The 26,214-nt window shown below is 41.2% G+C and overlaps 3 protein-coding genes across 11 annotated transcripts in view; 2 read left to right on the top strand and 1 right to left on the bottom strand.

Annotated features, from left to right (window-relative positions):
- The window catches only part of RUBCN (rubicon autophagy regulator), a 30,325-nt gene extending 30,071 nt beyond the window's left edge, over positions 1-254 (bottom strand). Inside the window, exon 1 of the mRNA XM_083868538.1 lies at positions 206-254. The gene's annotated coding sequence lies outside the window, so the exon portion shown is untranslated. The remainder of the gene's footprint in view (positions 1-205) is intronic.
- A 71-nt stretch (positions 255-325) lies between these two features.
- On the top strand, positions 326-13,210 carry FYTTD1 (forty-two-three domain containing 1). Its single transcript, XM_083869045.1, has 9 exons — positions 326-451; positions 3,508-3,639; positions 6,652-6,797; positions 7,553-7,665; positions 8,612-8,708; positions 9,597-9,658; positions 10,507-10,581; positions 11,388-11,514; positions 12,590-13,210. Exons 1-9 carry the CDS (start codon positions 349-351, stop codon positions 12,683-12,685), a joined length of 951 nt encoding a protein of 316 aa, XP_083725171.1. The 5' UTR covers positions 326-348; the 3' UTR covers positions 12,686-13,210.
- Positions 13,211-15,442: 2,232 nt separating this feature from the next.
- The window catches only part of LRCH3 (leucine rich repeats and calponin homology domain containing 3), a 61,794-nt gene continuing 51,022 nt past the window's right edge, over positions 15,443-26,214 (top strand). For 3 of the 9 annotated variants that reach the window (XM_083868824.1, XM_083868820.1, XM_083868819.1), the window contains exon 1: positions 15,474-15,856. In XM_083868824.1, the coding sequence (XP_083724950.1) occupies positions 15,646-15,856 (211 nt within the window). In that variant the 5' untranslated portion in view covers positions 15,474-15,645. Of the gene's footprint in view, positions 15,857-26,214 lie in introns of all 9 variants that reach the window. The other 6 variants (XM_083868825.1, XM_083868821.1, XM_083868822.1 and 3 more) reach the window with 4 other exon arrangements.

Here is a 26,214-nt window from a genome sequence, read left to right as displayed (position 1 = left end):
TACGGCACAACGCCCTGTCCCGCAGCCCCTGCACCCTGCCTGCAGCTCTGCTTCCCCCCGCCACTCCCCGGGCCCGGGCCGATGTGCCCCTCATTCCACCCAAGGACACTGTCCCTGGAGAAGCCGCTTCTGGAGGCGGCCCCAGCCCCGAGCGGGTCCCCGCGGCCCCCGCCTCGCCCCCCGCATCGCCCCCCGCCCGCTGTACCTGCTCCTCCCGGCCGCCAGGAGGCGCGGTGCCAGAGCGGGGCGGCGCCGCTCCCCGCCGCGGGCGTCTGCGCCCTGGGCCGGGCGGAGCTGCTGCTCATGCGCGGGCCCGGCTGGGGGCGGTCCGGTCTGAGGGAGGCGGCCATGAACGCGTTCGGGGTTGCGGCACCGCTCCCGGGCTCCTCGGCCGCGGCGGGGACCCGGCACGGCGGCGGCGAGAGCCTGGAAAAGATTGACATGTCCCTGGGTGAGCAGCGGGGCTGGGGCGGCCGCTGTGGGCAGCAGAGCGGAGGGGTTCGGGCTGAACCAAGCGCCGGGGACGGGGAGGGGCGGAAGGAACCAAACGGGGCTGAGCCGGGCACCGGCGCGGGCGGAACCAACTGGGGCGGGGGGGTGGGGAGGGGAAAGGACCGGACCCTCCCACAGCGAGAGCGCAGCGGGGGCGAGGGCGGCGCCGGGGGCTGGGCACGGGGGCGAGCCCCGGGCCTGTGTCCCGGGCGTGTCACCGGGAGCAGCGCGAATCCGGGGGTCGCGATCCTTGGCGGGGAAGAGCCGGCGCCCCTTTGTGTCGCTTGGTGGTCTCAGCCCGCCGCGGACCGCGGCACTGCCCGCGTTCGGCCCAGTGAGGCCCTCAGGACTCGGGCCTCAGGCTGGGGGGGCCCTCAGGAGCGTCCCAGGGCCTCGCCTGGCGCTCATAACTACAGGGATGGGTGAGGTTTGGTGGTCTCTCAGCTGGCCTGGCCTTTTTATTCTTCTCAGGTGTGGAAGTCGGCAGTGGCAAGTCTCCCGTCTAACCTCTTTGCAGTATAACACCAGTCACACCAAGCATGACGTCGCCTCTACCGCGTAGTTTCCTGTGACTCTCTACCCCGTTGTCCCCTGCCCTCCTGTTGCGGGGGGGGTGTGTTAGGAAGTTGCACAGACTCATTACAAACCTGCAGAGCTGTGTCTCTCCAGCGTGTCCGAGAATCTGACATCCACACTGTAGATACTTCAGTGAGGTATCTCAGAGAAGTTCTGTTCTGGTGCTGTGTGCTGAGTCCCCTTAACAGTCAGGGATAATTTGGTGTGTTCCTGGACTGCATCTTCCAGTTTATTTATGTTAGGAAAAAAAAAAATTAATTGGTTTTGTACACTCCAAGACTGCTCTGTGAAACTACCAGAGCATGATAGATTGGTGCTATCAGGAAACTTTGTTCAAAATGCAGAATCACAGTGTGAACTGAAATTATTAGTGGTGGATTTGGCCTGTTTGTGGGCCACTGTAAAATAAGAGGATTGGTACAATTTCTGTAAATACTTCAGTGGAGTTCTTTGTTTGGGCAGTGGAGGTAACTTGTGAAATGATGTTTAGAGTTTGTTTGAATGTAGACTAGTGTTACAGCATTCATTGAAAACTAAATCTGTTTTTACCTATTGCACACAATCTTTGTTTTCAGGATTGCTAGTAGAGTTATTGATCCTGTCTTGTTGTATTTTCACGTATTCTAATGTTTCCTGGCTGAGTTAACCTTTCAGTCAGTCATTGCTACATGTCCTGACCATTAACTGATAGCAGACTGCAAAGGACAGTTGTAGTGTCACAAGGATGTTGTTTTAGAGTGGTGTTGTGAAGTGGGTGCATCCCCCAGTTTCTTTGGGTGTATGAGAACATTTTCAGCCCAGCTGCTGTCCCCAGGTAAGAGTTTTGTGTCAGGTATAACCAAAGAGAAGATGCAGTCCCACATCACAGAGTGTTACCAAAGAAACTGACATGACCTTAATCTGGGAAATTTTAAGATTGAGATCATGACATTGAGTAAATTCTCATGTAGTAATAAAGATTAAACATGTTTTAGTTGTGTTATGTGCAGCTGAGCTTCCAGTTTGATGCTGTTCCCACATAACTCTTGCTGTTCCAGCTGTAATTGTGGTCTCTGATCTCACACAAGATAGAAGACTGCTTCAGTGTGGCTCCTCTAACAAATGCATGAAATCCCAAATGTCCTTCATTTACCCAAATAAGAGAATAGCTGCAACTTAAGTCCTTTTGCTTAAAAAGTTGTAACCTTGTGTGCAGCAGCTTGTGAAAATTGGATTTAAGATGAAGCAGATGAACTGTGAAGCAACTGTGAACTGTGAATCCGTGTTTGAAGTGGTTTTGGTTTCCTTTGTGTATAAAAGGATAGTTTGGAATCTTTGTTCCAGGGATGACCCCTTTGGTAAAGAAGATTGTGTAAATAGCAAACCCTGAGTGACCTGTATCAGAATTCTTGTCCTAGTAGATTTTTGCAGCAAAGTGAATTAGTTTTCTCTTACCTTTCCTCTGACAGCATGCAAACCATTGGATAACAGTGTTGTGATATTTGTTATGTATTTTATGCTGTTTTTTCTCTGTCCTACCCCTTATGAGTCCTTTTGAACTCAGCCACAAACACAGTAACCATTTCCATCTTCCCTTGACTGAAAAAATACTTTCCACGTATTTAGGGAGGCTCCCTATTGAAACATGACATTTTTAGTCAGTTGTGCTCTCATGATAAAGATGCAGTAAACACAGTTTGACAGTTTCCTTTAAGGTGTTTTTGTGACAGCCAGATAAAAGGTGCCACACCTCTTGCTTTGCTCTTCTCTCCTGAGCTGGCTGCCAGGTCAGGGAAGGAAATCAAACTGGTGTAGCGTAATTTACACTGGACAGACCTGCTGTTCACTTTTCATCAGCTCATTTTTACACATGTTTTTGAACTGATTAATAACTTGTCTGAGATTGTTTCCATGGATTATAGATAAGGTGATTACTTTGGATTGTAGATTCCTGAGGAGAGGTGTCTTGCTTGCTCTTTTTCCCCGTCATTTCAGTCTTGGTGAGCATCTGAAGATAACTGGTGGCCTGAGTTGTCTCTGTGTGGTCTTTTTCAAGTAGCTTAGGATGAAAGAATTAAGGCTGGAATTGACATTTTATCTGAACTCTGCAAAGTCTGGGCATGAGATTTGATTTACATTTTTTTTGACAGTGTACAAAAAGTAATGGAGTCATTCAAATTAAAATTTAATGCTGGGCTGAATGCCATGATCTTACATGTGTCTTGCATTTTCTGGATATATGCAACTGCTTCCCTTTTGCTAGGACATTTTATTGTAAGTTCTATAAGACTTAACAGGGCCTGGATGTTTGTAGTGCTAATATTTCTGGAACCTTAACTTGTATGTGCTGCTTTTGCAGGATTGATTGGTCTGTCTCCTGTGACTCCAGGCTGTTTGGGGTTTTTATTCAGTATGTTAAATTTTATACAGCATGTCAGTTTTTCTTTTTTCTTCTTGTAGATGATATAATCAAGCTGAACAAGAAAGAAGAGAGAAAGCAATATTCTCCCAAAATAAAAAGAGGGCTTCAGCAGAATCGAGCTCAACAGTTCAGTTCACAAGGCTCCAAGTGGGGAATCCAACAGCAGAAAGGTGTGTGTCAAACATAACACAGATTCTACATTATCTTTTTTGAGCTTAAAGATAAAATAGTGCAATTTGTGGATTGACGTGGTCAGTTCACATGTGTTTCAAACAGTGTCTTTTGATTATAATTCAGGGTATTTTTAACCTATTTATACTTGATTTTGTTTCTGATTCTGTATGAGAAGACAACTGACGTGTTTGGCCACCAGGGAGCTTAGGTGCTTGAGGGACTGTCTTTGACTCAAGGAAGAGTTGGCTTGCTTTCTGATTCTTCAAATTAATTTTAATTGTGGAAATTGTGATGATACCTTGCCCCTTCTCAGAGATGGATAGAACAAGTGCTTATGCCAAAGCCTGCGTACTGGGAGATGTGGAGGCCTTGCCAGAGCTCAGAGCTTTGTGCAAAAGAAAAGAATATTTGCTGGTTAGAATTCTCTTTATAGGCCTCCCCGAAGTATCTGTTACTGCAGACTGTGGTCCTGGCTCAGGAACATTTAAATGGATAGTGCAGTGTGAGTTGGCTTTTCTTGGTAAGAGTTTGAGATGCAAAGGAAGTCCTGGGTCAGCCTTCTTAAGCCAGTGTTTTTACAGTGGAATACAGAAAGGGGAAGCCAGTGTTTTAACAGTGAAATACAAAAGGGGAAAAGGTCATATAGGCAGGGAGCGAGGAGAGGAAAAGTGTGCAATAACAGCTTTGTTGTAGGTTCCCCTGAGTAACTCACAGTTCTTTGGATAAACAGGAGACGTTTTAAAATTATTCCCAGGTTTTAGTTGAATACACGGATGGCTCCTGCTTGAAGTGCAGACTGGTTTTGCTTGCAATTAGTTTTGAAAAGTATCTATTTAGTACAGGATGATCAAAATAGAGAAGAATACTCTCTGATAAGAAAGGTTACCACCTCAGTATGAGCTAATTAGGTGTTTAGGTTAATACATGTAATTTCTTGTTTAGTAGCATTCCTTTTAAACAAAGACGCATCTGTCTGGTGTACTCACAATGATCCCTGTATTATCTTTGTCTTGCTTAGTGTTTGTTGTAGCAGCAGCTCCTCCTTTGTGTCTTAGACACAGATGTCTTTAGGGATCAGTGGAATGTTGTGTTAGTCAGGGCTCAGAGGAGTTTTGGTTTCTGTGCAGGCCCACACAACTGTGTTACTTGTACGTCTCTAATAAATTGGTGACAGGGCTGGAAAAAAATTTACATCTCTCAGCCCAAGTGTGAGAATATTTGTGTGGGTGAAGAGTAAGTGAATTTAAGTTGTAGATTATCAAACATATAGGCTCTGTTTATAACTGCAGTTGTCAAGTGCAATTTTTTATCATCAAAAGAGCAGAAAATAAACAAGTATTAGGATTTAGAATTTTAGGAGAAACTTGATCTGTAAACATGAAACCCCAAATACTACTGTTTTGGGCAGTTACTTTTCTCTACTGGAACCTTACCAGCTTGCCTGCTTGTGTTCTAGGAAAAAGCAGAGAATTTCTTTACAAAATTGCCAGGTTCATGACATCTTGAAACATTGCAAATAGTTTCAACTGCTTCCTCCTATATAGCTTGGGATATTTTCTCCCATTGAAAACAAATCTCTTACTTTGTTTTTAAGGGGAAGGTGTCATTAAATACTTGTGAGCATTCTGGTTATTAGTAGGTTACCAGTAGATTTGTTGCTACTCTGTTGCTATTGAAGTTACTCTGATAAGTGGCAAATTCTCTGTGGACAAGTGCAGAAAGCACAAATGATCCACAGTGCTCAGCTCTTTGTGGTTTTAGAAGTGGCTGCCAAACTTTCTGGAGAGAAGCGAGGAACTTGAGCTTGGATTCTATTCAGCTTTTGGTGGTAAAAACAGAGAGATGACCATTGTGCACTGAAATAAAAGTTGTCCTTGGTGATAAACAGAATGCAACTGCACAAAGCCCTGTGCAGCCTGAGATAACTTGGTGGTTTTTATTTATTTGAGCAGAGGTTGGTTTATAGAGCTCATAAGGTCCCTTTCAGCCTAAGCAACCCTGTTTCTCAGCTTTTCTCTTGGAAAAGCATTTGCTAACCAGACACAAAGTGTGTGTACGCAACGGTTCTCCAGGGCAAATTTATCTGAACTGGGTTCTGACCAGTGGCTTACCTCATGTCATGGCTCCTGGCTCGTGAGGAAGCACAGATTTATTATCAATGCTGTTAAGTCAGATACGTTAATACTAAATGTGTCTGTTGCTGGAGAGCTGACTCTTCAGTCTTAAATTTGTTTTGCATTCTGAGGTTCTAGAGGGGAGGGTGCCTGGGAACAAAATTAGAGCATGGTTTGTATTCATAGCATGAAGCTAAATGACTCCAGACAGGGTTAATCAAACCCTGGTAACTGGAGATACTACAGACCTCAGACTTACAAGCCTTTTATATTCAAAAGCTGCTTTCACTCCTCAGTTTGGCTGTACTGCCATGCAGACTTCTAATTGAAAACTCTTCAAATGTGATATAATTCATATGCTGTTTAATGTGCTTTTGTGGGCCCAGTTGTTATGTTCTTTCCTCCTAAGTCATGTCTTGGGAACCACGGATTTCAATAAATAATCTTTGAAGCTGTTTTAATTTTTTTACTTTTAAATTTAGCAGGTAATTAGGAGTTTGCTGAATGGGTAGGAAGCTAAGGGACTCTCTGGTTTGATTTTATGTTGTTCAGTGCTTGATGAAGTTCCATTTCAGAGTATTTTGATAGTTTTCTGTGCTAGGAGACTCTTTAAGTTCTCCCTGCAGACATGTCAAATAAGAAATTTTCAACAGAAATTAATGCAACGAACTAGAGCAAAACTGTGCTGTGTATGAGAAGCTGATCATTGCTGTGCTGGGGCTTGGGCCAGACCTGCTAAACAGCTGAGTGACCAAATTGTCTTCAAGTCTAGTGGTGGCCTCTGCCCTAAGGCTTGAAGTGTGCAGCCAAATAACTTGTGCTGCCTGCAAGGCATCTTAAAGCATTGATCTTTTCCTTCAGGAAGAATCGTTGAGCTTTCTGTGCTTATTGCAGGTTATGGTAAGAATCGTCTGGGGCGCAGAAAGAAGATAGCAGGGAAGAAACGTTCCTATGGAGTTATAACTGGCCTGGCAGCCAAGAAAGCTGTGGGTTCACACAAAGGAATCAGTCCACTGAACAGACAGCCACTGAGTGAGAAGGTAATTGATGCAACCCTGGTGATTCGTGTCAGAACAGGTTAAAAAAATGAAACACGAGTGCTTCAGAGGAGTGCTGCTGAAATATAAAATGCAGATAAATGGTACAAGCTTTTATCGAATTGGGAATGTGTTAGCTGAGTTCTTGTTTGTTTTGAGTGGGCTGGGTAATGACTAGGTGTGAAAATAGTTTTTAACACTTAATTGGGTTGCAAGTTGTGAGAATTTAAGTACAGAAGTATATTCTGTGAAAGTATGGAGGGAGTTACTGTATTTTTACAAGGAAAGTTGCTTTTATTACAGACCAATGATTCAGCCAACCTGCAGGTGCTAAGCATGTGCTGTTACAAAAATGAAAGTTTTTGCAGAATACTAAACTCCATCAGTAGGCTCCATTCTCTGCACTGCTCCAGTGCATTTTTGCCTGCTTCATCTCATTAAATATTGTAGAATGGGGGTTGCCTTTGGATTTCTGAAGAAGACTAATTTTTAGACATGTGGAGCATGGATTTTTGTCAGTTATGGGAGATATGATAATGAAAAAATGGCTGCTGAGGTCTGCTGCTTTTTGTTTTCTCCTGAGGATGTGGAGAATGTAGAAGTCACGAAATTGTAGAAGGTATTTTCAAATTACAGTAGATTGTGAAAGGTAGCCAAAGCCAATTGTATTCTAATCACAGTTTGTAAATGGAAACTGAAAGAAAAATATTTGTGTGTGCACATATATATTATGCTGTATATGTTTATTGTTTTTTAAGAATGCCCAGCGGAATTACCAGGTCTTGAAAAGGAAAACAAACCTGCAGAGACAATCCGAAATGCAGAGAAAACAAGCTTCTGCCCTCAGGAGGCCTACCCTGCTAAACAGGAGGTAAAATACCAAGTCTGCTTTCTGAACACTACTTGGTAACCTTCCATAGTGAATCTTGTTTGACAGGATTGAGGCTAAGAGAAGACAGTAGGTACTGGCAGTAGCAATATAGTCAAGACCCCCTTGTATATGAAGTTCTACAAATCTGGACGCCAAGAATGTGACAAACATGGTCTCCATACAAAGGCAGATGTTTGTTATGATGTAGGGCACTCAGGAGGTATCTCTATTTGTGAGCACCTAATATTCTGCCTTCAGTTAAATCACAGGCAGCCTATGTTTGAGCAACCTAATCTTGTGGAAGGTGTCTGTGCCCACAACTGGGAGATTGAATCTGGGGGATCTTTAAGGTTCCTTCCAGCCCAAACCTTTCTGTGTTTTATGATTCTATGTGGAAGTGGCCACTGTGGATTTTGATAGCTCAGAAGTGTCAGCCATGGTTTAGTGAACTTTCTAACTGCTTTTGTGGAAGCTGGTGCCATCTGCAGCTTCAAGGAAGCCATTGCATGTTTTATTTGTGCTGGAATTAATACATTATAAACTGCAACTGAAATGGTCTCCATGAGAAAAGGTTGACTGTATTGTGAAAACTATAAGCCAACTTCCTTTATACGTATCAATTTATTTGTATTTTTTACCTAACCAGCAATGTTTAAAGTGCTGGAAGATGCTGAGCAAAGTGAAAAGCAGAATTAATGACCATATTGTCCTGTGATGTATAAACATTAGGCTTCTATATACCAGCAGTGATTTCTCCATTTATGAGTCATGTGTTTCATTCCTAATGGGTGAGGAGCTTATCCCAGCTGAAGCATTCAGCCTCAAAGAGGCAGCATTACAGATGTCCTTATGGATGTTTTGGGCACTTTTTTGACTTCCATAGTAGTGTCTCTAAGGTGTTCCCTGTGGAGACTTTAATAACTATATTTTTTAATAAATATTACAGGAATAACATGCCATCCACGTTTGTCAGAATTGGAAACAAACTAAATCAGCAGAAAGATACTCGTCAAGCAACTTTCCTCTTTAGAAGGGGCCTGAAGGTAATACAAATTTTGGAAAGACCAAGTCTGTTGGGCCACAGGTTCTAAGCTTACCTGTAACACTGATAGCAATGAATCAATTTCAAATATCAGATCTGAGTAGAAACTTCAGGTACACTGGGAAATAGCCACAGGTTCTTCTAGAGAAGTGCACTCATTCTCTTTAGTTACTGTAATCCATGGAGTCTTGCTTCACTTTCCCATGTAATTGAGCAATTCTGAGGGGCATGGAACTTGTCAGTATTTGAGGGTAGTTGCAAGGTATTAATTTTTCCTTTTAGAAGTTAATGTTAGAAAGCATTGTCCAGCTTTCAGAAGTTGCCTTCAGATGAATGATAGAGCAGAAACACATTTTAGAATCTGATTATGGTTTGGTTTGCTTTTTTAGGGTTATTTATTTCAATTATTTTAGTTACTTAAGGATTTTTTAGTTATTTTTAGTAGTATGGAGAGATTAGAAAGTACATAGCAAATGAAGAGTGGTGGCTTTGGTTTTTATTTGTGCCCTCATTCTACATCTGCCATCGCTGTGACTGTAAGTAGCTGTTGTCTCCCTTCCAGATGGATTGCAAAATTACAGTCAGGATCAGGAACTAGACAGACTTTTCTTGCTAGTGTAGTAACATTTTGATGTGTCTTTCAAAATGTTGCCATTGCTCTGTTGGCAGTTTTGTTTAAATAATTTTGTGTTCTTAAAGTAATTTCTTTGAAATGTTTTATGAAGGTAATAGTACTCTTATCTTTGAAGTCCATCTGAAAGTACAGCCCTGTTTGTGCAGAGTGTACAAACAGCTTTAAACTTCTGGTTTTGAACTTCTGTATTTCCAGCTGCTACAATAGGAATTGAAACAGTATTCAAATCTGGTGTCTGTGTTGATGTGTTTTCAGGTGCAGGCCCAAGTGCAGTCAACAGATGATCTTGATAATCAGACAGTAAAGAGAACTCGTCAGTAAGTACCTAATTTGGAAAACTTCAGTTTTGTAACACATAAGATTCTCATTTTAGCTCAGACTTCCTGGCTATGATAATAGAAGGGGGGTGGATTTTTTCCCCTCTAGGCACATCAACTAGAGTGACAGTGATCCTCCCCCTATTCTCAGTTATTTCCTAAATTATCTTCTAATTTAACCAGGAGGAGTTGGTTTGCATAAGATATTTGCAGGAATGAGGGGGGAACATGGTAAGAGGATCAGACTAATCTCTAGCACTCATGAATACTGCATAGACCGGAGGAAAAATTCAAATGTCAGTGTTCTCCCAAGCTTTTGTTGTAATTTTCCTTTTATTTAGTATGGATATAGGCCTGTGAAGCAGTTTAGAAATTAAAAAGGCAGAGCCCAATGAGGCCACTTTGCTCTTCCCCCACATACTCTGCCCATATCATTCTGTGCCTGCTGTGCTCTTTGCAGGCTGTTTCTTGGGAGCACAACAGGCTGAGGAAAGCAGCAGGTGCCACAGAGCGCAGTCTGTCACCTCCTGAATTTGCTGTTTGGGCCATTTTGGCCCCATCTGTGGCAAGGAAACTGAATGCTTTAAAAAAGTGAACTCTTGGGTCAGTGCTGTAGTTCTGGTGTACCTCGACAGGGTGTGATTTAGTTCTCTCCTGAATAGGTGTATGTAATGTAAAAGCTACAAGAATCAATAGACAAGTGTCAGTAGCATGAGATCTTCCTACTGGCCAACATTCCAAAAGCTTGCATATTCTTTGCTGGCCAATATTTTGGACATACCTTTAAAGATACCCTGACTAAAATCTCTGCACAATTTTTGTAAGTGATTTTTGTGTTTTCAAACTAGATGGCGAACTTCTACCACAAGTGGAGGGATCTTGACTGTGTCTATTGACAACCCGGGAGCAATCATAAGCCCAATGTGAGTTTTCAGTTAAGTTCTGAACATAAATGAAATTGCTGTTTTGAACCATTTAGTACGTTCCTTGCAGGTGGTGTTTCAGGTGACCTCAAAGTCACAGCTTCTTGTGAAGGCTTTTAAGTCTGGCCCCTTTCTGAGTGTTTCTGAGCAGTATTTGAATAATATCACAGCTGGATCTCACACATCATCTCCCACTTAGGAGCTTGATGTGGTGTATGGAGGGAAGAGTGGTGGGCTGGTAGATTTTCATCTTGCCTGTCCCTTGCAAGTCAGGCCATGTCACAGCTGTTTTCCATCTCTATTTGAGTAAAAATGAATGAGCACCTACTTGATGAGTGATGGTAACAGTTCCTCCCTGATTCACAAAAATACTACTGGAGTTACGCTTAAAGAGAGCATTGCTGTATTTGTGTTTGGGGAGTTGATGGTACTTGTGTTTATAGATGGTATATTTTAAAAATGTCTTGAGTAGCATTTCCTTGGTAGCATTTTATTAGTAAGGAAGACTGTACAAATTGTATTTTTTTTTTGTATTTATAGGATTAATTAATTACAAATTACACATTTGTCAGCAGAATTACAGATAAAAAATAAGATGGTTTCCTGTTGGGACTCTTCCTGTCTGATAACAATAACAAATGATCCTTTTTCTAGTTCTGCCTGACTTACCTTGAATTTATGCCTTCCAGCTCTTCAGTCAGCCTGGTCAAATGGCTTGATGAAAAATTCATACCTCTATCAGCATTAAGGCTTTCTTGCATAGAACACATGCTCATCATGTCCTTTGTAACATTCTTCTTTCACAGTTCCCAGAAATTACGATTGACTCGTAGTCCTGTGCCACCGTTTCTGATGAAGAGAGACCAATCTGACGAGAAGAAGATTCCAAAAGGAGTTCCATTGCAGTTTGATATAAATAGTGTTGGAAAACAGGTAAATGCAATTTTTTTCTCATAACTCTGGAAGTGGTTTCAAGAACAATAAAAGCCAGTGAGGCACTTTCCTCCTAGACTTGCAAGTGACAGAAAGAGAGAACTAGTGACTGCTTCTTGTTTCCACTTCCAGTCTTTCCTCTAACTCACTGTGTAACTTCAAGCAAGTAGCTGAACTCACTGTTCCTGTTCTTCTAGTTCATGCCTTCCATGCCCACATGATTTAAATGGGATTTAAAATTTTGAATATTTCTAAAAGGCTTCTGGTGTTCCTGCTGTGCTTGCATCAGCAGTTGTGAATAATTCAGGGATTAGCTGCTTTCAGCTGTGTGACCTGCCTGGAACCCTGGCAGCCAAATTTGTAAGGCAACTTTTGCATTCCATCTAGGAAAAATAAATTAAATGTGATCATATAAAGGCTTGAAAGATGAAACTTTCAAAAGTTTCATGAAGACAGGTGATTTGGTGCAGCAATCCTAATGCTGTCATTGAAGGAATTCTTAAAAGGTGACAGAGTTAGATGCTGTTCTTGTAATCAGCTCCTTAGTGCCAGCTGTAGAAAACTACGTGGAATCAAGGCATTGATCTGCATTTGTTCCATCCAGGAATAAGAACTATGTCAAAAATAGTCTAGTACTGAAGTGTAAAATGAATTGAACTTCTGGATTAGAATCTAGCTGACTGCCTTAGCTGAGTGAACTGGAAAGCAACGTGCATTAAAACAGTGAATATGTTGCATTTGTTGAAGTTGCAGAGAATCTGTGTGGGGAAATGTGTACTGAAAGTTCCATTTTTCAGTCTGTCTGTCCTCAGTTGAACTTAAAATATTTTGTGTAGACTTTGAGTATTACCATTATATACCATGTGTTCTTAATGAATTCTGGAAATGCAAGCTCTTGATGTGTAGTCCAATCTGATTTTTAAATGGTGTGGGAAGTGACAAAAAAAACCCCAAGTGAGGCAACTAAGGAGTCAAGTGTTGTTACAGACTGAAGAAAAAACTATTCCGTCTCCTTTACTTCAATTAAATTAACCAAGCGCATTTAAAGTTGTGGTTAAATTACTTTGTTTTTCAGACAGGGATGACGTTGAACGAACGATTTGGGATCCTGAAGGAGCAGAGGACAGCCCTGTCTCAGAACAAAGGAAGCCGTTTTGTAACAGTGGGCTAACCTGCAGATGGACTTGGGCACTGAGCCCACCTACCTGAGACCCTTAGATAAAAGTGGGCAGAAGAATACAGCGTATGTCACTAGAATTCTCCAGACATCTTGCTAAGACGGTGGCAGAACTATCTCTCTTTATTACTTTTACTTGGAATGGTAAAAGACTTGGTGCCCTGAGAGGAAAAAAAGTGGAGAGAAACTGATCCAACGTAGTGGCACCATCACCTGGTTGGAAAAGATTCTGTTGCCCAGCTGAGTTCTTTGACCCCTTTGTTATGGTAAAGATTGTTTAAGTGTTTAATTACAAACCCAGTTCTAGGGTTTTTTTAGGGACTGCCTTTGAGCTCTCTTTCAGACTCCAGTTTAGCACAGAGTCTCAGTCCATGGATACTTTGGTAGCGATGTAGCGGCATTTTTCATGGGAGCATTGGTTCTGTACTTCTTTGTGCTTTTAAAGTTCCATTCTTTTCCTTTCTTGAAAACTGTTTTGCATCCTCACATTCACAAATAAAGCTGTTAGCTGAGACCCAAAACTTGTAACTGGGATGGAGACTATTCTACTCTTATCCTTAAAAGTGGTCCAGATCATACACCATATTGGAGGAATACTGCAGAGGCAGTGTGAGAGTCATTTGTATTCCAAATAGTGCAACTTCATCGTCCTCCTCTGTAAATGAAGTTTATCTGTCTCCTTTTCTTCTTCAACTTTTGATTTTTATTTCTTTTCAAAAGGTTTTTCACAAACTTAACGCAATAACTTCACATTTTTGAATAATATGATCAGAAAAGATAGAGCAGTTCACAAGGAAGTCAGCAGTGTGGTAGAGTTTCTTACCCTCCCAGATACAGGATTCTCAACCTGCATGATGAGAGGATGCCCCAGAGGGTTTTCTCTAACTCTTAAAATAGCTGGAGGCAAGCCATCTCATGGCACTTGTTTGTTTTTACCAAAGAGAGGTAAGATGTGAAACTGATCCGAAGTGCTCAGACATCTGGAAATTGTCTGAAACTGAGGAACATTGCTGGAGGAAAGGTCTCAGTTTGCCAGCATGTATAAGGCATTAGGCAGGACCATGTAGCCACCTGCTTTAAGCATAGCTCTGTGCATCAGAATCTGCAGGACAGTAACAACTGGGGCATCCTCAATCTATATTTATATAATCTCTAAAACAGAGGCAGCTCTTCAGAATTGCTTCCAGACCAGGCACTGATGATCTTGGCACTGCTTTTGGCGAGGAGGGTTAGGTACAGACAGGTAGGAGAGTGGCTGGCTTGCTGCATCCAGGAATGTTTATGGTGTTTGAAGCAGGTTTAACTCCTTTTCATGTTCTTGAAGAATTTACATTTGACAGAGTTGGTTTCCTTGCATTTTTATCTCAAATTCCAAGTTAACTAGCATATACTGGCAACTTCAATCTTGAAGAGCACTTGACAGCAGAAGGGCTTTTTTTTTTTTTTTTTTTTTGTATAGTTTTGAAGTCAGAGTGCACTCTGATGCTAAATAGGACTTAAACCCTTATTTTTAATGTTGAAAAATATACCTTAGCAGAAGAAAACTAAATGTAATGGTGTTAAGGTTTCTTTCTCAATTACTAGTAGGATTTTTTTTTTAATAAATGTCCCACTGTTAGGATTTGAGTAGGTAAAGTGTAGTCAGTCATCCTGTTTCAGTGTATATGTTTTCCATGTGCCAGGATGCAACAAAAGAAATTCTTTTGCATCAGCCTAGATGCAAAACATTGATGCAGTGCATCAAAAATGCTAGTTTGTATTTAATGAGAAGATGCTTTACACTGTACCTTTTGGTATTTTTTGGAGAAGTTATTACATTTGATCTATTCTGAAGCTGTTAATTTTTTTTTTTTTTTAATAAAAAGTTACAGGTTTCATATTGTCTTGTTCCTGTTATAACCACCTGAGCAATATACTTATGTGACTTTTCTGATAGCCTGCAAGGGGTTCTCATTGATCAAATTCTTATTAAATATTCTGAAGACAACAGCAGAACACAACCTAATTGAAAAAGAGGGTTCACACTCCCTGCCCAGCTTAATACCCTGACAAGGGAGCACTTCTTGGAGTGGCTCACCTGCGTTTGAATGTGTCAGCTACTAATTAATACTTGAGTAGCACTGCCTAATGCCATGGTTTGGTGTGGTGAGAGTACCAAATGTGTCAGCCCAAGCGCCGATCGTTGCTGTGACACGTTTTGATAGCGAGAATCGCTGTCATCAACACCTTGTGCTGCAGGAGCCGCTCCCGTGGGAGCGCTGTGCCAGCAGGAGGCACAAAGCGGTGGAAATGCTGCTACTAATTGTCAGTGCAGGACAAAGCAGTGCCTGTAAATATACTTGATAAGGTGTTAAATACTGTGATTGTCTCGCTGCTTTGATTATTGACAGCTTTTGTTGTTCATCATCAGCTCAGGTGTTGGCTGCAGCTGCAGCATCAGGTGGGTTCAGTGGAAGCAGCTGGACAAGATGGCATTTATTACGATGTCGCAAAGGATGTGGCCTTTTAATGTCATCAATCCTTAAGTTAAAAAATGCGAAGCGGTTGTTACATTTCCCACTTAGCGGAGATCTGTGCTCTCTACCCTTGTTTTGCTGCTGGAACGGGCCCGACACCCAGCAGCTGCGAGCGATGCTCACCCAAAAACCAACCTGTGCCATCCCGCGTTGGCGGGAAAAATATAATTTTTAGCAGTTTCAGCAGGTGTCCGGGCGTGCCCGGGGCGGCGGCGCCCCTGGCGTGTCCCGAGGCGGGCGGGGCGCTGCGGCCCCGAGGGGAGCTCGGCCCGGTTCGGCTCGCCCGGCTCGGCCCGGCCCGGCCCGGCTCGGCTCGGCTCGGCTCGGCTCGGAGGGACGCGAGGCCCGCGCCGGTCCCGGAGCCGCCGGGCGGCGGCCGCGCATGCGCCCCTGCCGCGCGCTGTGGCATGCGCCGTCCGGCCGGGCTGTGGCGGGGAAATGGCGGCGCCGGAGGGCGGCTCTGCCGCGATGCCCGCGGCTTGTCCCGCTCCGCCTGGTCCCTCGGCTCCCGGCTCCTGGAGCCGCTCCTTGGACCGAGCCCTAGAAGAAGCGGCCGTCAGCGGCACCCTCAGTTTGAGCGGCAGGAAGCTCCGGGACTATCCGCGAGCCAGCGCCGCCAACCACGATCTCAGCGACACCACCCAGGCTGGTGAGGGACGGGCGTGCGGGGAACGGGAGCGGGAGCGGGGAGCTCGGGGAGGCTCTGGGGTCCTGCCTGCCCAGCCGAGCCCCGCTCAGGACTGACTCTGAGCTGTCTCTTCCTTAAATTGGAGCTGGTTTCGCCTCCTTCCCTCGCTCTCCGCCCTTCCTCTCCCGGGCTGAGGCAGGATGGAGGAGCTGTGGCAGGGTTCTTCCTCTGCCCCTCTGATGAGATCTCTCCCGTTTGTAGGGGCTTTTTCCTTTATCATCTGTCCTGTAAAATATTTCCCTTATGGGGAACTGTTTTAAAGAGCGTTGTGAGGTTTTTCTCGGTATTGCTGTTCGCTGCTGTGGTTTTAGCCAGTCTTGTTCTTGTTCTGATACATCTGTATGTGGATGTGTGTATATACACACACGTAGGCGCCCTCATAATCTCTCATCTTGTCCTGCTGACACGGGAAAACAACTTTCCAAGAAGGGCTGTCAGGTGTGTGTATGCTAAAGAAACTATTTCTTGTAAGTTCTTTTGCTTCTATTATTGTGATTTCAAACAGCCTTAAGAAGCTATGAAAGATACTGTGAATATAATCAGAGCACTTTACTTTTTTTTTCTCCTGTATAACATGGATTTAAGGATATTAAAGATTATTAATTACTTTACAAGATGCAGTAAGCAATAGGGCTCTTGTTTTCTCTGTTCCTTAAATGTATTCATAAGAGTAGACTAAAAAATGTATACTTTGACTGTAAGTACCTTGATCAGAAGTGAAAACATATTTGTGTTTGCATACTACTCTACTAAATAGAGAGGTGAGACTTGGGAAATGAGAGTTTGTACAGGATGTAGAAATCTTTTTAATACATGATATAGATCAAAGTCAGTTTATTTTGATTGTGCAGTTGGATAAGGGAAGTCAAAGTAACTAAAAGGTGTCAGCATGTCATCTGCTTGTAGCTTTGAAATCTAGTCATTTAGACATTTTAGTATTATGTTGTAGCTTGAAAGCTTAGAAATAAGCTTCCATCATCACTTGTTTTTCAAGTTACTGTGCTTATTAGTAAGTGTGTTGGCTACACTGTCAGTTAAGTAATTAAAAATGGAACCTTCTTTGAAATTGTCTTGACTTCATATTCTGTCCTGTAACACCCTACTTATGCAAAAATCTGTCACTGACAAAAGAAACACTCATGAAAACACAAGCAAACCTTGAGACAGCAGTGATTTGCTTATCTTGAACACATCTATACATAGAGAACATTTCTTGTAGGGATATAAATGTTGGGGGTGTTTTTTGTTTCATTTGTACAAGTGAGTTGCACAATGGATGTGTAGGGGACTAATCTGTAAGCAAATGCATCATACACGTTTGTGAGGGGTTTGGGCTTTTTGTTTATAACACTATTCATTTACTGTACTCTTAAACAATTTGTGGGAATTCTTGTTCCCACCAAGGTTCCCATCTATTGTGATGAATATTTGCATTGTAGTTGTTCAAGAAGCATTAAATGCTAATAAGCAGCAGTGCATGCCATACACTTTTGTGCATTTATCATCACAATGAACCTTAGAAAAAAGCTAGAACTGTTCTTAAGTTGTAAAAAGCAAAGCTTATTGAGTGTGTGTGGGGACACACATTATGTTTAAATTCTCTGTTTTGAAGGCTGCTGTGAATAACTTCATCTTGTGCTTGTTTTTTTAGCATGGTCTGTTCTGTGACTTTTTTGTTTTAAATAAGGCTGGGGACAGTTTTGTTCATGGGAGACTTAAAATTCTTTGTATGGGACTAGGCAGAAATAATGTGATACCATGTATTTGTGTGGTAGGAGTTGTAAACATTTTAAACAGCACCCCCACACTTTAGACTCCCAAGAGCCTTCCCACATGCCGTGCCACAGACTCCAAGCCCATGAGCTGCTGCATGTCTGTGTTCTATAAAAATGACTGGAATTGCTCACAAATTACAGATTCAGTTACAAAACTGAAGATGAAACAAGGATGTACAAACCTTCCTCCTCCTCACGTGCCTGCATAGACACCTCTCTGGTGTGAATCAGCTACTGATACAGCTCGGTTTTATTCTTGTAGCAATAAAAGTAACTGCAGTCAGTGTAACCACACTGATGCTTACGAGGTGGGAATGAATCACATCCCTCATTAACGTAACTCCCCTGCCGGAAAACCAGGATCTCGCACTGCCTGAAGCCCCAGCAGAGCCACTGGCCCTGCCTGGAAGCTGCTCTCAAGGCAGGTGAACCAGCAAAGCGGGTCAGTAGGAACAGGGTGTCAGAGATCAGAAGTTTGATCAGGTTTACTTGGCTGCTCTGTGCAGATTTTGAGGTTGAAGGTGGGTGATCTCAGCCATAAGGTGCGTTTCCAGATGCTACATCAATGGGAAGATCACATTTCTTTGGACCTTGTATGGGTTCAGATTTGACTAATACTAACCCTGGTGCTCAGGCTGTAACAGCTTCTAGGTACCTTTCTTAACCACTCACTAAACAGTCACCAGAGCAGCAAAACCAGGTCAGGTTTGCTGCACTTTATTTTTGAACTTAATACAGCATTTCTGTTCCTCATTAATCATTTTCTTCAGTCCCTAAACTTTTCACTGGAGAGTGGATTCTGTAGTCCTGTCAGAGCCTTGCCTGCTTCTGGGCACTGCTGTCTTCCAGATGATGGAAACCCACATGTGACTTTTTAAACCAAGATCAATGCTCAAGGTTACTCTCAGAACTGAGCATATAACTTCAGCAGCAGTAAAGCAGTAGTGAGTTTTTAGTTGTTTTGTACTTTGACTGGAATTAAGATCACGTTGTAAAAAATCAGTTTGAAGATGGGACAGTCAGTGCTGGAAAGCCTTGGCATGGATTAGCAGGAAGGTAACTTCCTACAGTGTGTGATGCAGTTTCCACCTCATGTTCTCATGTGTGAGGGATGGTTCATGTGTAAGAAATGCAGAGTAGTAACAACTAATAACTTAGATACTGATAAAGTATCTCATTCATTCATATTCCTCCCTTACAGCTTAATTGGACTTTTAGGAAGTGACTCAGGTTTACAATGCTCATCAATGGTGAAAAATGAGCAAGCTTCTTCAGTGTCAAATGAAGGATATGCTTTCATACTTTTTCTTTTAATTTTCTTTCATGCTTTCACTTAACATTCATTACCTCTCCCCATTTTATCTGAGTTACAACCCATTTGTTCATTCCACTCATGTTCTTGACCACAGAATAGGAAAAGGAAGGGCTATAAACCACCTGAGTTAAATGTGAAAGGAAGCACAGTTGCATTTTGCCAGCGTTAATGTAGAGTCTGATGTCATTATTTGACAGCTTTCCCAGTGGCCTAAAGCATACATTGAGCAGAAAAGTTATTTGTCAAACCCTCCGTGACAGCTGTAATTACTTAAACCACTCACTGTCTCCTTTTTTAAAGGAGAAGATGGGAATATGTGGGTTTATGCAATAAAAGAAATGCCCGTTGTATGGAAATTGAGTAAGATAATTACATGCAGCTCACTATGTCTTGTTTCTGGAATATATTAGTAGTAACAAGGGATAGAAGGACTCTGAACAGGAAGAATAAAATGTGCCTTTTCAATGGCTTTGCCAATAGGGCATCTCTGTAGCTTTGTTCTTCCTAGCTCTCCATAGAAATGGTAAAATCTGACCATAGTGTCACTAAAATTTCTATATGCCAAGTGCTTGTGTGCATCTAGAAGGACTGCAGTGAGTATGTGAGTGTTCTGCAGTAAAGGGTCTCACTGGTGTTTTTCACTCCTGCTGGAAGTTCAGCTGATATTACCTAATTAAATGTAAAATGGCTTGAGAAGTGCAGCATGGCTCAGATAGCAGTGGCTCTGTTACCCAAACATTTCTTCTTAAAGCCACAACAGCACAGTCAAAACCAGCCTAAAAGTAATTTTTTTTTTTTAATCTCTTTGGGTTAATGTATTTTGAATGTAAATTTATTGTGATCTTTAAGGTAACTTGGAAGGAATTGGGATTATTGTTTGCTCAAATCTCAGACTATTTGTCAGCAGAGTTTACAGTTTTACAGATTAGATAATCTAAGTAAATATAATATTAAATAAATAATATAATATAAAATAAGTAAATTAATATAATATTAAACCCCAAAACCTTATATGTCAGTAGGGTTATTCAGATCACCCTTGTGATTGCTTTTGTGTCCTTGCCTCTACCCTTACCAAAACCCAAAGAGAAATGGCCTGTCCAGAGGTTCTAGTAGCTGTAGGAGTGAGAAGGAGAGAGGATCACAACCCTTCCCCTAACTTTGAGCACTCCTCCAGCTTGTTCCATTCAGCTGCATTTTTTGGTCTTAGCTCCTACTTGTGTCAGTTCTTGTTTAATTAAATTATTGCTGCCTTTTGGTTTTGTTCTTGTCGTGTTCCTGTTATTGGGAAGTCTTGATCTCGTGTGGTTTGTGTATAAATACTGGCAATTCTTGGTCTGATGGAATCATCTGAGAGTTGTGCTTTGGTAAATTGCTAAATTGAGGTCAGTTCTCTGGGATTGTTTTTTTTGTTTGTTTTTTTTTTTTTTTTTTACCCTGAAAACACAGAGAGCAGTAGACTGTGGTAGTTTATAGTTCATTTTTGTTAGATGTGTTGGGTTTGGATGGAGACCTGAAGACTGCAGTAATGCTCAACTGTTCTTGGCACACAGGAAGTCTTTTTGCCTAATGTTTTATGACAACTGGGAAAATGCAATCTGAGTTTGTAGTTTCTAATCCTTGTGGCAATAAAAGCAATACGTGACATTCAGAATGCCTTTGTTTAGTGAGTTTATCTTTTAAAACAAACAATAAAGTCCCACCATTAAATTTTACTACCAGTGAACTCTTGTAAGTAGTGTTCAGTGGTGTTGCATGTGTTTCTAGTTACTTCCCTGGTCTTCCCCTTCCTTGACTCCATCATCATCAGACTTAATTTATTTTTAATACTGTCCTGTCTGCATAAGCCCTTGTAGTTATATTTTTGGAGATAACTGTAAGTACATAAAAAGTAAAAGAGGATAGGGATTCATAGTTGAATATATTAAGCCCTGCAGTCACATGAAGGACAAATTAGAAATTAGGAGAAAAAGGAAATATCTATGTTTCTTTCATGGTGTTTTCAGCTGTGTTCTCCTGTGGTTATACCTGTGCTTGGAGGTAGAAAATTTATCCTGGTTAAATGCTTCCTGAAGACCATCATAAATATACAGCCTAATGTGATCCAAGTTCTGTGCTGATGCCAAAAGGGGAAGTTCTGTCTTCATCTCCTGCTACACAGTCAACACCAGCAATCCTAGTGCCTTCCAGCAAGCTGTTTCATACTTATCTGGCTGAAAATCCAGCCAGCAACTGCTTGTATCAAATCCTTGGACATCTCACTACGTTTTCAGATGTGTGTGAATGCCAGCAAATGGAAAGGGTGGAAGCATTGCATGGATGATGAGAAGGAGAGGGTCTGTTTAAGTGTTCACTTAAATTGTCTTGTGCCAATTGTGAAATCACACCTTAACTCTGGTTTGTAACCTTTTACCACTGACTTGCTGTAAATTTGGTAATAATTTCCTGTCAAACAATGTGCTGGCCTTTGACAAAATGAGTGTAAGACTTTTTTTATTCTACAATATGGCTTATAGAATTTAATTTCATTCAGTGAAACTTTACTACTGATAGGTTTGGCTCTTGTGCATTCATTTGGCAAAATACATTATTTTATGTAAGTAGTTTTAAACTGATGATTCAGGTTTAGAACACAGTAGATATAATTATTTTATTCAGTAGAAGAACCAGCAGTAAAGAATTAGTAACAACAAACACTGCAAATTATGTAGCATGTGTTAAAAATAAAATTACATGGTAGCTAACAAAAATGCTATAACTCAATTGAAGGGTTCTTCTCTCAGTAAATGCAAATCAGGCTTGGATCTCATGATTTCTGATGTTGGCCAAACAGCTTGAATGAATTGCAGTTGTGTATTTATCTGAAGCCATGGGCTGTGCAGGGTGCTTCTTCTTCATCTGCTCTGTTCTTCTCTCCGAAGTGGAGGAGTGGAAATCCATTCATGTTAGAAATGTCTTGTGGTTTGATTTATCAGTGCATCAGAGTTAAAAGTATTGCCTTAATTCTCTGAATTACAGATACTTAGGGAAAATGCAAAAGGTCTTTTCTTTGCAGGACTGTTGTGTCTAAGTGAGTACTTCTGTATACGTGCAGGAACAGGGTTTAATGTTTCAGCTTGAAGTCCCCAAAACTGTCCCGATAGTCCTCGACTTCAGCCTCACTTAACATTATACACTACAAACTGCTCCTTCCACTGACAGTGAGGAGTCTGTTCTCTACAGCTGATAATGCTACTGATTTGAAAGTTTAAAGTATTTACCCTCATAAGCTTCTCCCAATGAGCTTCAGGCACTCCAAAATGAGGATATGCCAGAAACCCCAAACTTGCTGTGCAGCCCAGGTGTTGGCTGCTGGAACATATGGTTTGTAACCATAATGTGCTCTGTGCAGAGGGCAGGAGGATTTGGGATCGACTATTCAGTTCCACCCACCACCCCCACATTGTTCAGTGACCCATGTGAATTTTAGTTTCTTTATTCAGCTTATTGTTGAAACTTAGCTTTGAATACAGAAACGTGTTGTTGTTGCCTTGGGGTTTTGGGTAGTGCTCCAGACTATTGAGAAGTTTTCAAACACTATTTTTCATGTAATCTCTGTGCAGTGAAGCATGGTAATGTTACTGCATTTTATATATATGAAGCTTGGAATGGTACGAAGTTTGAAAGCATCTGCTGATTTGAGGTACCAAAATTTAAAATACTTAGTGCCTGAACTTATAGGCGTTATTTTTAAATGTAGCTTTTAATACCTTCAGATTCTTTGGTGACTCCTCAAAAATACTGGGAATCGAGCCCAACAACTAGAAAAAAATGTGAATAATTATTATATTTTTGAAAGATTAGTTTAGAAAATCTGCTTAGTATTATGAAAGAAATATATGGTACTGACAGTGCAATCAATTTTTCCAAAGCAGTGTTCACTACTTTCAGGTTAACCAGCCCTTTTTCTTTGTGTAATTCCCTGTGTTTTTTCCCTAATGGTTTTTCAACAACACTCTCTTTTATAAGACTTTGACTATGATCAGTCCTGATTCTTACAGTAATTTCATGTTGTCTGAAAAAGTCTATTTGAACAGAAAAATTTTGAAGAAGAATGAAAAGTGGTATGTGGTTTTTAATTAAAGACATGGACAGATATGCACAGGAAACGAGCAATTAAAGTTCTGTGGGCATCTCTGATGATAGACTTGATCATCCTTGTGCTTGATTTAGCAGTGTTACGTAAGTTTTTAACTGAGTTTTCCCTTTATCAGTGTGTTTTCCAGGTTGCTTTCCTGATGCTGAATTCTAAATTCAGGCTGAGTTTTAGTCAGAGATGCAGTCTGAATTTTCTAGAATGGTTAAGTGGAATAAAGCTGGCATGTGTGTGGCTCATCAGGACAGTTCAAACCTTCATGTTTCTCTTACATGAGCCAGCAGGATAGCAGGAGGTTGTCATCCCCTGGAACCTGTTTGTGGGATGTGATTCTGTACTTCCAAGTTGTACAGATGTTTGAGGGCAGAGGTGATGGTTTGAGCAGGTCTCAGGTCTGTGTTTGGGTGTTCTGGAGGTGATTATGTTCTGCACAGGTTCGTCCCTGTGTTTGTGTCATGTGTCTTGTTCCCAGCAGTGTTTGTTATCTCAGTTCTGTCACTTCTGGCCACATTTTTTTTCATCTCCTTTATCCCAGCTTCCATGTCTTAACACTTTGTACTTTTCTTGTTAATCTTGCCTGATCTCAAATGCCTCTCTCATCACCAACTCTAGTTTTTTCTCATCTAAATTGTCAGCATGATAAGGGGAAAGTAATTTTAGGGTGCTGATGAGCCAAGTAATAATTTGAACGTGCTTAATTCATTCATACTATTATTTATGGTCACATATATTACCCTTTAGTTCAATCATAGACCAAGGCTTCTTCTGGTCTTTAAGCTGGTGTCAGTCTTGCTGTTCTCAGGGACTGAGTCACTTGGGCACAATAATAGCAGGACAATTAGGAGCTTGTCATTACATTGGTCCCAAGCTCAGCTATGGAATAAATGTTTTTGTAGAGGGCCACGACTGAATGTGGTTATGAGCCATAAAATATCTGCTATTTCCTTTCATTCTGCTGGCTTGCAGAGGACTGGGGAGATTTGTGCTTAGCAAGGTAAAAAAATTATCTTTGGAAGCCATCTATGCTAAAACAGCAGGTCAGCCATTGGAGCTGTAAACTTCCTGCAAATATTCAGATGTTGAACATTTCATGGCTCTCTTCTGCTGGGTGCAAATTATGTCACATCATTCAGGGATGGCTGTGTGTCAGAAGATTGTTATAATTGCCATTAAAAGTTAGTGTGGAAATCCCAGGAGCTTCACTGTTGGTAACAGTCATCAAACCTTCATTGGTGATTAGCTCAGAGCTGGCTTTGTGTTCTGAGCATGGTGGAGGAAATCACACACACACATTTCTAAAGATCATGGTCTGGCTGTGAATTATGTAACTGAGTAATACAGATGTGATATTTTAAACATCTGCCATCTCTGCTTTCATGAATATGGTAAAATGAGAAACCCATCTGTTAGGTTCTTTTATCAACATTATTGCACTGCAGTTTCTGTTCAAAGCTGCTCTATTGCCCTGTAGCAGTTAAGAAATAAGTCTCTGGAAATTCCATTTGAAAAACTTGTTATCAGTTTGAAACCAGACTGCTTAAGTAGATTTCCACATATAAGTAAAATCAAATACTATTCAGTTCATATTCCTTTCACTGAAAACACGGTTTTCCTCTTTGGATGCATAAAACAAAAGGGAAAAATACAGATTTTCATCAATAATGCAGTTGTTGCCCCAGTGCTGCCAGGTTTGCAGCATACAAATGGAAGAAAAACTTTTAACAGTTTTAATAACAACTGTTATTGTTTCTAATTAGATTTTCAGACAGAACTGTGATTAAAAAAAAAAAAAGAACTAACTAACTAACTTCAGCTTTATCCTTGCCATATGATACAGTTCTTTTCAATTCCTCACCATGCTGAAAATGTTATAAATACAAATACAAGGGTTTTTAGAAGTAAGCATTGCTTCCCAAATGAGTAGATTCTGGGATAATTCAAATGAGGTGGTGTTCTCTCTATTTTGGGGAAGGGGTTTCCTTTTCTAATGAATGTCTGCAGCACAGACATTCATGTCCCTGGGGCTTTCTCATTTTAATCAGGAGAAAAGTGTCTGGTACCTGACAGTTGTTAGGGATAACAGAAGTAAACAAACAAACAGACCTGAGTATAACCCTGAGATTTTCTGTTCTCCAGTCTGTGGGCTGGCTGCCACTTCACCCTTGGAGAAGCACTTTATACTTCTGTTTTCCTCAGCTGGAGGTGTTTCAATCTGCTGAACACTGGTGTGTATTTTTAAATCAAATTAGAAGAAAGTGTGTTCATATTTACAGTTTGCGTTTTAGATTTGCCTGTTCTGTTTCCATTCTGGTTTGGACCATAAAGAAATTCTTCTATCACTGCATTTCCCAACTCTTTGTGTGTTGCTTTCTCTATTTTGTGTGGCACATTCTGCTTCCTTCCTTTGTGTACCATGACACAGCCTTATGTCAGAGGCATTTAGAGAAGACCTTGTTTGGTGTATTGTTTTACTTCTCAGGCAAAAGCATATAACATTAAAGCTGGAAAGCGCAGTTTGTGCTCCATGAAGAGAGGAGGCAAAAAGAAATTATAAGCCATCCACCTTGTGTGGGAGACTTTTTTAAAATCGTATTTCAAGTTTTATATCACATGTAAGTGAATTCATTGAAACAAGTTTTTCATATGCCTTTGTATTTTATTTCCATGCCAGATCATTTGAAGCTATGTGACTACATTACGTAACATCATAAAATTGCAAGTTGTGCAGAAGAGTCATTCCGGGTGTAATGTTGATATTAATTTTTTCAGGTGATGTCAAACTTTCATTACCAAGTGGTTTTTTTTGTCAGTTTATGGCAACTTGTCTTATGATCCTGCCATTCTTGCTATCTTACTCTGCATCAGTGAAATGCAGTACTCTCTATTTCTTTTACTTAGCATTTCTTGTCACAGTTACAACAGTTGTTTCTTCCTTGGCTGTAGGTGCTATTTAAATAAAAAAAAAATCTTGTTTGTTAAATAGTATCAGGAGAAATAAAAACTAAAATAGTTTTATTTTCAAATATAGTTTGTGGTGAGACTTTTCACAAGTTTCTCATTTTTTCTTTCTAGTGGCCAGGGAGTTTTATTTTAC

The sequence above is a fragment of the Zosterops lateralis genome, assembly GCF_965231275.1.
Source record: "Zosterops lateralis genome assembly, chromosome: 10".
NCBI classification, from domain to species: Eukaryota; Metazoa; Chordata; class Aves; order Passeriformes; family Zosteropidae; genus Zosterops; species Zosterops lateralis.
The sequence above is the reverse complement of the archived record's forward strand: the minus strand, read 5'-3'. Positions and strand labels throughout refer to the sequence as shown.